We start from the raw sequence: 13,921 nt of genomic DNA, 5'->3' as shown, positions 1-13,921 counted from the left end.
TGACATTCATTCACCCGACACCAAAGCAAGAATGAGCCTTCCACTCTCAAAAGACTGATCTTCAAAAGGTGCTCATTCAAAGCTAAATGGTGAGTTCAGTGAGGCACCAAAATGCTACAGCTCTCAAATGATATCATTTGTGTTTTGGTGGAAGCAACTGCGTTACATGACATTAGCTGCTTGCCAATGAAAAATAGTAAAATACATTGCAGATATGATTTAGCACTTTGGATATCATTCCCAAACACACTATCCAATGCATGGCCAAGAGAGAAATAAAGATATGTTCAGCTGTCAATGTCCTCTTTTAATGTCAAAAATTGAACTTAAATTAGCACTTGTGTACCAAGGACAGCCAAAATTAGATCTGTTTATAATTAAAGCAACTGGGACATTTTATGGCCCTAGTTTCTCCCCAAATTCAGTGGTGTCCAAAACTAACTTTAAATCTGAGGCATGAAACAGCCCGTGCTAACAAATTAACATTAAAAAATAACTTCCAGCATGAGATATGGCTTAATAGAGTGCTTGGAAAGAACAAAGCCAAAAGTCTGCAGGAAGCTCGCCAGATAAGAGTACATTCCAATCTGTCCTTCCTCAAAACTTTAAGAGACGGGGAGAAATGCCCTGAGGTATCTCCCCACCTGGCTGTGCCAGGAGGTGACATCCGGGGAGGAGGTCTGTTATTTTCAGCATAGACCCCCGCCTCTGCAGTTTTAACCAACTGTCTGGATAAAAAGACATATCACAAGCTCTACTTATTTGGAAGGATCCAACTTTACTCTCCTGTAAGCTATTTTAAAGGATACAAGGAATAAAGACAAAACCCCTTTTTTAAAAAAAATCTACAGAGTGTGAGCTTTTCTAACAAGACACACTGAACTTTGCAGGTCTCCCTTTGTCAGGTTCTAACTGTTATGTAAAACAGGCTTAGGGATTGTCTGTTACATTTCCCTCCTGGCCCATGCACAGCCCTCTTGTAAAAATAGGGGTCTGGTGAATGAATACAAGTACAGTGTACAAAGATCTTTTAGCAGATGACAAATTCGCTGTTCGACACATGGCCAAGCTCTCACACAATAAATTAACCATTTGGCAGCCACTGAGCTATTGCTGGAGCCAAACCAATTAGGGCTTTAATGTGATCCCAATTTCCTTTTTCTGGGAAGAAGAGGAAAAGAGGGGAGGAGGAAAGAAAGGGGAGGGAGGTTAAGTAAGTAAATCCCCTCTTGCTTTATAAATCCTTGCCAATCATCCGAGATAAACCTGTCACCCACAGCTTTCAGGTCTGCATTCACACTTGTGAACTCAAGAAGGGAGCTAGGGGTGATCCCACATGGCACTCCGTGTCTCTGAGCCCAGACATGTGTTTTCCATAGTTAAGAAATTCAATCATTTAAAAAATATTTACTGAGTTCAGTCTTTAATCAAAAAAGGATGGCCAGAGATAAAGAAAGCTTAGCACAAGTTACCATTTCCAAGCAAGGAATGGCAGGAAAATCAGTGATGTCACCAGACAAAATCTGTTTGGTGGAACTAAAAGAGGTGGGAAAACAAGAACCCTTGGATCCCAAGTCAGATCCACAGAGGAGAGCAGGGAAGAATCTGGTAACATAACAGCTCCAAAAGTAATGGGGGGAAGAGGCAGGAGGAGATAAAGAGAGAGAATATTCGATCTACTGTATATAGTATATATTGCCTGTTGCTGTAAATATGCTCTTACTATATAACTTCTGCACTGCTTAATGCTTATTTACTTATTTACATTATTTGTATAGCCCCCCTTTCCCACATTGACTAGATGGGATTACTGAGAGTGAGTCAGTCCAGTCAACAAAGTAGAACATTCAAGAACCAATGCATTAGGATTTTAGAAGTCTGGCATCACTGTAAGAGAAGCATGGCATAAATGTTAACATGACAAATTAAGCGGTACACAGTAAGATCTTACAACAAGGTGGTATTTAAATGTTTATGCATGGTTTCAGCTCCATTTAAAATTTCTAAGAGCCAAACTCTAGTGTGCCGTTTATTAGCTGTCCCCTCCTGTTGGCCGTACTGACTTAAACTGTGTAATCTACCTTGAGTCTTAGTGAGAAAAGTGGACTATACTAACATTAAAAAGATACTAACATAGTATTGTCTGTCAGTAGCAGTAGAAAAGAGCAAGACTCCCAAGTAGGACCTTGAAGACTAACAAAATTTGTGGCAAGGTATGAGCTTTTGTGAGTTACTGCCCACTTCTTTGGATACCTGAAGTCTCTGAAAAAGTGAGCAGTGACTCACGAAAGCTCATACCCTCCTACAAATTTTGTTAAGTCATCAAGGTCCTATTGGGAGTCTTGCTCTTTTCTGCTGTACATAATGAGAATAAATGTCCCCTTACCGCAGAAGCAGTTACACAGATATTTGCATTCCCTCTGAAAACTTTCTTCCAGTTCACTGAAAGATGCCACAACAACTGGGAGAAGGAATGTATGAAAAGGACCCATCAGGAATGGACCCATTTATTTATTTTGGGGAGGATAACTGAAGCAGTCAAAGGATGACCTGCTTAACACACCCCAGGTCTGGGAGGAGGGACTCCACCTCCATATCAGTACTTTTCACATGGTAATGACTGATGTGTTCTGTTACAAGGCTTAATCAACAGAAACAATCCCTCCTGTTGAGATGCATCAATTTCAAGTGATGAGCAGGGCTATTAAGAGACCCTGAATAGAAAGGAAACAGGGAGGCAGTGAAAGGACACCCAAGACTGGTTCTCTTGAAGACTGTCATTTAATGTTTGTATTAACAGCAGGATTCCATGTTGCAGGGATGATCCAGCAGGTACACCAAAACACCCTAAATATTCAATTCCTTAAAAGAGTCAGCAAAAAGCTTTTTAAAATGCAAGTTAGATTTCAGATTTGACACCTAGTAAGATACGACTCTTACAACATCTACCATTCCTGATTTAGACATTCACTGAACTCACAGGGTAATGTGTGAAGCCAAGTTGAAATCAACATTTACAGAAAGACCCTTCCCTACCCATGCCCAGCCAAAAAAAAATTTAAAACCTATGGAAGATTAGAGATTATTATTATTGGGCAAAAGTGGCATTCACACTGATAAGCTTAACTTTAGGACCTGACTGCTTCAGCAACATGTAAAGAAGAGACTTACGGTTCTCCCACACTGTGAGAATGGAAAGAAAACACGTTTGCCCAAAGTGACACATAACCTGTGGAGTTGTTCGAACGACAAGGTGGACCAGCTTTTCTCAACCAGGGTTTCATGAAACCCTGGAGTTTCTTGATGGCTCTGGAAGGGTTTCCTTAATGGGTAGGAGTTAATTTATTTGTCTCTGTGTGTGTGTATAAAATTTGGTAAACATTTGTTGGGTGATATAACCATATATGGTCATGTTAGTCCACACACACACCTCCCAAAATGGCCTGGGATGGGCCTGGAGGGGGTGGAGAGGGGCCTGGCTGGGCATGTACACGGGTATGCTTCCCAACATATTCTGCATCATTGTGCCACTTCTGGGGTTTCTTGAAACCTGAAGAATGTTTCAGGGGGTACTCAATGGCAAACAAAAGTTGAGAAAGCCTAAGTTAGACTATCAACAAACCAAACTGTACCTTCTATTCTTTCCCAATATACCAAGTCCACAGGGCAACCTCTTCCCTCAGGTGTGTGCATAAAGACTTTGTATAAAACACATTTAGCTTAGCTGCCTGGAAAATGTGTGGGGCCCATGACATTTCTTCCCCCAACTCCTTTTAAAATATTTTTATTATTACACGTAGCCTAAGGAAGGGTTCTGGAGAATTCTAAAGCCTGTGGACTGTTTATAGGTCATTGGGTTGCCCCCTCCCCAAAAAAGTGAGACAACTTTTTATTATACCTTGTCCATAACTGAACCCACAAAGCAGCTTATAACACATTAAAGATGAAAATCTTGTGTATCAACTGGTCTCACGTAGCAACTTTAACAAACATTAAGCTACTAAACCCAACCTGATAACTAGCCATTTGTTGAGTAGGTTTTCTGCAGAAGATGAGACACAGAAGATATGCAGGGCCATCCTAAACAGAGGTTCACTGAGCCCATTGAGGCTTGAAACTATTAACAATGGCCCCAAAGCTAAAAACCTACATGAACCTCATGCCCCTATCATCAGCACTGACTTAAACACAAATGTGTTCAGCCTCATAGTTGACCAGAGATGGTCTCACCACTGTTCCCCAGGAGGCACTTATCTGGGAAGATAAGTTCATTTATCTATGCAAGGAACTGATTCAAAACAGAAACAATTAACTGGTGCCTGATAACACCAAAAAGTTAAGCCCAGTTGTCCCAATACGTTGGTTTTCAAAAGCTAAGGTTACAATTATGTAACACAAAGACTAAAGATCATAGAATAATAGAGTTGGAAGGGACCTCCAACCCCCTGCACTATGCAGGACACTCTCAACCCTATCGCTCATTCACTGTAACCTGCCACCCCCTTAAGCCTTCACAGAATCAGCCTCTCCATCAGATGGCTATGCAGCCTCTGTTTTAAAATTTCCAAAGATGGACCCATCGTTCTCTTCTCTGTTTTATCCTTACAACTACCCTTGTGAGGCAGGCTAGGCTGAGAGTGTGTAAACAGGCCCAAGGTCACAAGGGTAGAATTTCCAGGACAGAGTTCGGATTCAAACTTGGGTCTCCCACATCCTGACCTGACACTGTAGCCCTAACACCACACAGGCTCGCTTACCTTTTAAAAGGTATTTATGCTAAACAGAGTCAGATCCCTCACTGGAGGCTTTCAGCGCAGACAACCATGTCATATGGAGAAGATACTTTGCAGTTTCTGAAGCAAGCATGGTAGAGTCATGGTTGATCCTAGACATTCATTTTACCAACCTTCTTTCGAGATACCTGTAGCAATAGCAGATGGTGGACAGGAGAAATTCTGCTATGCTGCTATCCCCAGTATGCTCACCCAATTGTTGCAGAAGTGGGGGCAAGGAGGAATAATAGTTAAGAAATGGATTTTAAAAAAAGCCTATGATCTATAGAATGGCATTCAGGGACTATTTGAACCACAGTCATATAAGAGATGATCATAGAATCATAGAGTTGGAAGGGACCATACAGGCCGTCCAACCCCCTGCTCAACGCAGGATCAGCCCAAAGCATCCTAAAGCAATTTGATTACCATACCAATCCTTTTTTAAAAATGTCCACAGATCCTTGCATGCAATGGCAATAATACTAGTGTAATTTATAACTGCCATACATGATTTTCTAGTAAACTTGGAGGGGTGAATCTCAGACAGAACAACCAGAAGGTCTCAGGTTTTAAAAGCTCGGAAAACACTGGCAAACAGGAGCGTCTTACAGAACATGACTTCTGCTTGGCTTTCCAAGCCCAGTAGCAAAAATAGGACATTCAGTATAAGTGGTCAAGCTCACATAGCAGTAATTTAAACCTCTCTTCACTCAATTTAATAATTTAACAATCTGTTTAACTAGTGGATGCTCAGTATATTAAAGAACTAATAGTTTGTTTCCATTGATATACTGCAATATGGCTTCACTGCACCCATTCCAGGGCATAAGCATTTACCATCCCTTTCCATGTTGTCATCAACACCAATCTTTAGGCTTTTGTTCTACAAAACTAGCAGCCCCTGCAAAACTGTTTTCTTATATCCCCCCAGATTTGGAGTGCCTTCTTCAGCATTCCTATTGCACAGGCCCAACCTATGCTCACAACTTTGTGCTCTTTTAGCCAATATCAATATTTCTGAGTTTCTCAAGGGCATCACAATGTCAGCTCATCGTGCTACTGTTCAGCCTGAAATCTACTTTCAATACACAAATCTATATATTGACAATTGCTGCAGAGAACTAATAGGATGTTAAAACAATAACTCCCTCGCATACAGATAATCATGTGCCCATGCACTTCCTCACACTTCTGCCTAATTATCAGCTTTCAAAGAATCCATAGAGTAACTCTTACTACCCTATCACAGTGTATACATGGATTTCCAACTTAATAATTATCCCACCATTCAGAATACAAGAATACAGGCATATTAAGTTGCAGGCAAGTAAGCCACATTCCCTGAATCACCAGACTAGCCTAATTTTGCCACATCTCAGAAGCTAAGAAGGGTGAGTCCTAGATAGTGTTTGGATGGGAGACCACCAAGGAAGCCAGGGTTGCTATATAAGGCAGGCAATGGCAAACCACTTCTTAACATCTCTTGCCTAGAAAACCCCAAAAGGGGTTGCCATAAGTCAACTGCAAAAAAAAAAAAAAGCCACATTCAGTCTGGCATTTTTGGCAATGTCTCAGCAGTTTCCAAGAACCAAGACTCCCTCATTATTTTGGGGTATGGCTTTAACACATAATGGCAACAGAACCTTAACTAACAGATGAAAGAGGTCAAATGGAGTAATTTTTTCACTATGTAAGGCCCCTAGTTTTAAATGGCTTAAAAATAATAATAGGTGGGCAAATTATGGAGACTAGATATAGCAACAGTTGCTAGCAATAATCACCAGTAGAAACTAGCAAGTACTGGTTGCTGGGGATCCAACAAGAAGACTCTAATCACCGTTGAAGTCTACTTATAGCTTCCAAAGTCATTTGGTAGGCTGCTGTTAGAAACAAAACACTACATTAGGTTGCCCTTGGCTTGATATAGCAATTTGATTTGAGGGCCTACATAAAGAGGCCAATATGTCTCAGCCAGTTTTAGAAATACTTCTTTTCTAGGAACAAACAGACCAGTTGGGAACTAATGAACTGTATTGTTGTTCGTGAATCTTCATGCTCCCAGAATAGTGGTAAAGTGAAGTCCTGGCTCCCCTAGTATGGTATTTGCAAAGGAGTCTGAAAATTAGCATGACAGCTTCCCAACCTTGGAGGCAATCACCATCTCAAAAGAAGGTCAAGTAATCCCTTAGCGCAGCATGCCACTATAAAGAACGGGGAAACTCTTTTTCAAGTTCATGTACTTGAGCTAAGTAGAAAAATCCTCTGCCAATTTCCCTCAACAAAGAACACAGTTAGATCCTAACAATTCTGATGGATCTAAATGGCAAAATTTCTTATTCAGCTGGAGCACAACCATTACAGAGAGAGAGACGCCTGAGGCAGTATCTTTTCAGGTGCCAATATTCATGCCCATGAATATTCAGATTAAAAAAAAACAATAGAATTCTCTAAGGGAATGATACTTGTGGACTTTCAAATGTTCTTCAATCACAATATTTACTGAGGGCAATGTTTTGGCAGATATGGTCATAAAGAGAGTGTGCATTTTTATTTATTTATTAAATTTGTATGCCACCCTTTCTCAAGAGATCACATCACTTCAAAAATTCCATACAATATAAAATATCATTTAAATCCTAGTTTACATTAACATGCAAAATATAGTCTATAATGATGTTGCCCATAAAGTCTTAGCCCAGTACGGGCTGAGGGTATGATGCAAATTTGCTGATCATTTGGCTAGTTGATACAGATGTAGGCAGGGAGGTTTAGATGTTAACGCTTCCTGGGCCTCAACCATATGCCTGGTATACTAGAATAAGGCTCATGAACTAATGAGTGTGATACAATTTCAGAATGGTGAGCTGGAATCCACCCAATAACATGCTCAGCTATTAAGCCCACTGTCCGAACTACAGTCCGAACTATATCATCTGGTTGTTCCACTGCTAATATATTGCTTCCAATTCCCCAAAGGAAGTGAATGATACTGATGCAATAAATAAATACCCCATGCATTAAAGTCCAGAATGAGCCACTGTTTTTTTTCCATCTACCACCCACTTGATAATGGAGAAAGGAAACAAAGAAAGACAAAGGGCAGATGTAATGCTTGCTCCAAACAGAGTTAGCTAAAATTATTTAAAAGCTGACTGGTTCACAGCAGGTCAAGAGAATTAAGGCAAGCATCAGCTGATCTGCAATCTATCTTATTTATTTTTTGTTTAGAGAATCCTTATGCTTCCATTCCAGAGACCTGCAATCTGTCCTTAGGCCACTTCTATGTAGCCTATGAAAAATAAAGAGGTACAAAAGATGACTTTGTGGTTATCAGAATGGACTTGGGAGCTAACAGCTAGGAAACAGGAAGGGTTGCCTCTAAAGCACAGTCAAAGTTCACTGTTATGTTTTCCACTAGAGGAAGTTTGAACTCCAGAACTCAGAAACGGTGCACGGACACTGTGCTATTCGCTGAAGAAGGAAGAAATGGTTTTATTAATTAAAAAACAATCAAGCCATTACAGAAAGACAAGGTAAAAAATGGATCTGAATTGTAAAAAGCTAACAGAAACTGGGTTAAATGTTACATTAGAGCCCTATCAGATCAGACCAGTGGTCCATCTAGTCCAAAAATGTATTTCACTCAGCAGCCAACCAGCAACTCTGGAGAGCCAACAAACAGGGCACAGAAATTCCCTGATGTTACCTCTTAGCACTACCATATTCGGAGGCATGTCTGTTTATATGGAGGATCACTACAGCCAAGACTTTCATGATCTCCTCCTTCATGAATCTGCCTAACTCCCTTTTAAAGCTATGTGTGCTGGTGGCCATCATTGAATCCACTGGCAGTGAATTTGCCAATTTAATTACTTGTAAAGCAGAGAAGAACTTCCTTTTGTACATCCCGAATTTCCTGCCCCTAAACATCATGGAGTGCCTTCGCCCCACGTCCTAGTACTATGGTAGAGAAAAATGTCTATCCACATTCTCCGCCCCATACATAATCCAAACAGATGAACATCAAAGTGAAGAGACTCAGCAGCATGGTAAATGGGATGCCACCAACCGAACAGCAAATTTGCTGAAGATAATACCCATCCATCTCATGTTAACCTCCTTCCCTTTGATGTTTTGCCTTTCACCACTGTTCTTTATATCCTCTTACACATATGTCCATCCTACATGAAGCAGAGAAAAAACATGCATCCACTTTTATTTATGGAGTGTTGGGTAACCAGAAAAGCACTACAGTGAAACAAGCCACAACAGAACTGACAAAGCTATGGTTGACGCTGGGATGGAATTTTTTTTTAAGATAGTAAGAAACAGATGTGGCTCTGGTGAAGTGAAAATAAGTTGCAGAAAGCAAAGCTGCAGGCGTTGGTACTTGCAGGACTGAAGAATGAACATGTGTGCAACAGACCACACAGAACAACAGTGAAAGACAACAGACTAGAGCAAAAACCGAAATGTAATAGATGCATAATACTAGCTTCCAAGCCCATGGATGGACCAGAAGTACAATGTCAAAACTAAGGACTGGCTTGAACCCTTGAATACACATCACAGCTAGAAAAAATTATAGTTTTTAAGGGCCAAAAGGAAATCTACTCTCAAAAGAGTGCAATGCATCCTGTTGCAATGAAAAGATGGTGGGGGCAAAGTTACCAGTCTAACAGCAGAAAGGAGCCTGCCTGTGCAGTGATGAGCTGTCCTTCAGCACAGCAGTCAGTGGGATTGGATGGAAGATACATTTCTGGGTAGCAGTGTGTGTGAATGAGGACTTGGGGTATTTGTGGACTATACGCTAAATATGAGTAGACAGTGTGATGTGGTAGTAAAGAACCCAAATATCTTGGGCTGTATCAACAGAAGCATCATATCAAAATTGCAAGATGTCATAGTCCTACTTTATACCGCATTGGTCAAGCCACATCTGGAGTAATCTTCAAAATGGATGTGGACAAAATTCAAAGGTGCACAAGAGAGAAACCTGGGACATGGGGACCAAGCCCTATAAGGAAATGGACTTGGGAATGTTCAACTTGGAGAAGAGGAGGTTGAGAGGGGACATGATTGCTCTCTTTAAGTACTTGAAAGGTTGTCATTTGGAGGAGGGCAGGGAGTGGTTCCTGTTCACAGCAGAGGAGAGGACCTGCAGTAATGGGTCTAAACTATGTGTAGAGCAGTACTGGCTAGATATCAAGGGGAATATGTTCACTGTCAGGTAGTTCAGCAGTGGAATAGGCTGCCTAAGGAAGTGGTGAGCTCCCCCTCACTGGCAGCCTTCAAGAAATGGCTGGACAGATACTTATCATGGATGCTTTTTATGCTGATCCTGCATTGAGCAGGAGGTTGAACTAGATGGCCTGTATGGCCCTTTCCAACACTATTATTCTATAAAGTAGCAGACTTGCTTCCAGGGCACAAAAAAAAGTCCCTGTACCTTGCAAGCCAGCCTAAAGACAGAAAGAATACAATTACGTAAAAGACACATCCATTCCAACTCCATAGGCAAATCATGACAATTGTGTACTCCACCTTGAAAATATATGGCATTGTTTACTGGATATAAATCAATCAACACCAGCTCAATTTGATCCTTTCTGTGGATGCTCAGCTGAGCTACCCCCTTGCTAAAAATTCTCACTGGGATATGAGGACTTGGGGATTTCCATTCCTGTATCTGACAAAGAGACCTTTGACTCTTGAATGGTCATCCCCAAACGTCTTGTTTGCCAATATGGTACTACTAGACTTAAACTGCTCTACTACAGACCAGCACAGTTCTCCTCTGAAACTATGCTAAAAAGTAACCATTGTGAAGATAAGTATTTGTGAAATCAGAGCCCTGGTTCAGCCATACAACCATGAGGTCCACAGTGTAACTATATAGAGTGTGCAAACCATATTTCTTTGTAGATGTATACCACATGTCATGTCTGTCACCATCTGCTTTCTCTTATGATTATACTTCAAAGCTATTTCACAGCCCATGTTGAAGCATGGAGTACAACACAGACTCTTCTTCAACTCCTACACAATACACACCATTTCTGCACATAATGGCTGTGTTTGCAACAACTTTTTCATAAAGCCTGTCTTAGTCAATTATACTAGCATGATAACTCTGGATAACTGCTTAACTTCTGTTCACTCAGTTCAAGAGATAATTCATTACGTGAATCTTCCCATGATCTGCCTCCAATTTTCTCAAGAGAAGTGTGAACAGATGGCTATTAAAAACATAGCTTTAAAAAAAATGCAGAGAATCGGCGGTTATTCAAAATTCAAGATCGTTGGCCATGGTGCCATTGATTCAGACCCAGTAAACTTAATATGGAGTCTTTCAATGAAGGACTTACTTCTGAAAAAACGTACATAGGTAAGAACATGAGAGAAGTCATGCTGAATCAGACCAATGCTACATCTAATGTAGCACCCTGCTTCCAACAGAGGCCAGTGAAATGCCAACAGAGAAGTTGACTAGCAGGGCCACAAATTCCATTTTCATTGTTTCCTAACAACCGCAATTAAAAGCTAAAGGTCTGGTTTGAATGTGGTGGCCACAGCCAATGATATACCCCTCCTCGAAAAATTAGCCCAACTGTCTTCAAAAAAACACCCAAGCTCATGGCCATCACCACATCTGGTGACAGTAAATTACACAAGTTACGTGAAGTTCGGCTTCCTTTTCACTGTCTTGAATCTATGGCCAATTAGTCCTATAGGGTGACCATGAGTTCAAATATTATGCAAAAGGACCAAAAAAATCTTCCTCTCCACTTTCTCTATACCACAGATACATTTCTACCATGTCATCTCCCAATAAGCTTTCCTTTTTCATCTGGAAAAGTCCCTATCTGGCATAATGCAGCAGGTACTCCAACCTTGTGATTATTTGGCTGCACTCTTTCCAGACCTGGGATTTGTATTAGAGAGCATGACTATATGAAAGTAAACAGCAAGTGGCAAGCAAATTATGGTGACCCCAGCAAGGGGCTTTCAAGTCAAGTGAGAAGCAGAGGCACTTTGCCAAGGCCTTCATCTATTGAGCCTTTCTTGGTGGACTCTCATCCAAGCTTTATGGTGACCTTAGCAAGGGGCTTTCAAGGCAAGTGAGAAGCATGCCTTAGTTACAAAATCATGTAAGCATAGTATGCACACAGATTACATTAATGCTCTATTTTGCAAAGGGAGGGGGTATTAAGGCACAACCTTAAGCGTCCTGAAATGGCTCAAGACAAAAAGAGGAGATTATTTCTCGAGCACCATGGATAAAGCACTTTTTTTTTAAAGGCAAAAATCTCACTGTTCAAAACAGAAGGTTCCCAAACTCCTTTTCCTCTCATGGCACAATTCAGGTGCAAATCAACCCACAGACGGATAGAGGGACAGCAAGAAAGGCGCTGCTTCTCAAACCCTACCTGGGATGCCAACGCATCAAGCGAGCAAGGAATAGATGAGAAGGAGCTCCCATGCAGTGGGGGGAATCTGCAAGGACTAACGGAAGACGCCCGCAGAAGATGACAGATGTAGCAAGCGATGCGAGGGGCAGAGGCCCCGCAGACCTGAGCCAGAGCCCGCGGCAGGGGAGGGCCGGGGGAAAGAGGGGATCCGGCGAAGGGGCCGCAGCCCCCGGGGACGCGCGGGGAGAGGAGGGCGGGGGCAGATGCAAGAGTCGGGACGGAGAAGTGCGGCGAGGGGGCCCGCAAGCACGCGCGAGGGGCGAGGCGGGCGGGGGACGGGGCCGCGTGGGGATGCCTGGGCGCGCAAACTTCCGAGCGAGCGGGCGGGTGGGCGGGCGCCCAGAAGGGCAGAGGGGCCCCTGCCGAGGGTCTACGCGGGATCGACGGCGGCTTACACTGCGAGGCGCCCGGGATGCCCACCATCGCCTCGCGCGGACGGCCGCCTTCCTTCCCTCCCTTTGTTCCGCGCCGGAGAGGACGACGACGACCGGGCTGGGTCGGGCCGGGACGAGACGAGACGGCAGCCGGGCGGGCAGGCGGGAAGCGCCGCCAACGCCGCGCTAGGCCCCTGCCTCGGCCCCGCCCACGGCGGTGATGTCACGCCCCCCTCCCCTCCCCTCCCCTCCCCTCCCCTCCTCCCCTCCTCCCCTCCGGCCGCGTGCACGCGCGCAGGTTGCGCCTGTATCCGGGGGCGGCCGGGACTGGCGCTTTCTTCCCGCGCCGGTGTTTAGCGGGGTGCGCTGCCCGCCGGGTTCCGCGCGGCTCCTCCCGAGGTGAAGGCCCGGAGCGGGCAGCCTTCGCCTGTGGTTCCTTGCGCTGTCTTCTTGCCGCCTCCCTCCGCGCCGCCTCCTTGCTGTAGTCCCCGAGTGGCGCGGAGTAGACGGAGCGGGGCCTCGAGGGGATCCGTTTGAGTAGCTGGCGACAAGCAGCTCACGTCCTCGTGGAATCCTCCTGAGCCCGGTTGCTCACAAGGAGGCATCAAGGACACTGACTCGGCCTTTTAGGAAACTTTAGTCCCCTAAAAAAAAAAAAGCCATAAAAGTTTACCATTTGTTGAAAACAACGTAAACCTTGTGTTGGCTTTACCTTTTTTCCTCTTTTAGATTGTACTGTGGGATAATGCAGCAATGTCTGCCCACCTTAAAAATAGGCTATGGAGCATGTATGCTGATAACACAAACCTCAGGGTTGCATGTACAGAGAGCTGCCCTCATGCTCCTTGTAGTTTATGTGTAGCTTTTGAAGGAAGATAGATCACACTCACCTTTGGGCACAGGTTTATTTCATAATAGGAATGATGGATAACCCATTGGGAAATTTCCCATTACTAACCCCCGCCCCAATTTCTCCAAGACAGTGGGCTTTTCTGAACACAATATAGTGAAATGCTTACCTAACGTGGGCGTTCTATTCTGGCCAATCCACATGACGTTGTCCATGTCCAGCGTCTGGCCCACTGACTGCTACCTCCTCCATTTTAAAGTGCAAGTTGGGGAATCTCACATAAAGTGGGTTCACCAATCTAAAAAGTGCTGGCTACCAGAGAGCAATCAGCACAAGGAAAGTATGGAAGCTCAAACGCGCTAAAGTTGCCTGCATTGTCCCGCCCTTGCACCTGCCTCTCTCTCCCTTGTTCCTGGGGGCGGGAATTTCTTTTTTTTTAATGGTGACATG

At 43.4% G+C, this 13,921-nt stretch overlaps 1 protein-coding gene across 11 annotated transcripts in view; it reads right to left on the bottom strand.

Annotated features, from left to right (window-relative positions):
* Positions 1–12,825, bottom strand: part of CBFA2T2 (CBFA2/RUNX1 partner transcriptional co-repressor 2) — an 87,628-nt gene extending 74,803 nt beyond the window's left edge. For 8 of the 11 annotated variants that reach the window (XM_077335281.1, XM_077335273.1, XM_077335275.1 and 5 more), the window contains exon 1: positions 12,643–12,825. Coding sequence is in view for 2 of the 11 variants with exons in the window: in XM_077335276.1 (XP_077191391.1) it covers positions 12,643–12,670 (28 nt within the window). In the remaining 9 variants the exon portion in view is untranslated. Of the gene's footprint in view, positions 1–12,205; positions 12,224–12,642 lie in introns of those variants that run through there. The other 3 variants (XM_077335274.1, XM_077335278.1, XM_077335282.1) reach the window with 2 other exon arrangements.
* Positions 12,826–13,921: the final 1,096 nt, after the last annotated feature.

This window comes from Paroedura picta, chromosome 4, assembly GCF_049243985.1.
Source record: "Paroedura picta isolate Pp20150507F chromosome 4, Ppicta_v3.0, whole genome shotgun sequence".
Classification (NCBI taxonomy): domain Eukaryota; kingdom Metazoa; phylum Chordata; class Lepidosauria; order Squamata; family Gekkonidae; genus Paroedura; species Paroedura picta.
This window is presented reverse-complemented; position numbering and strand designations above follow the sequence as displayed.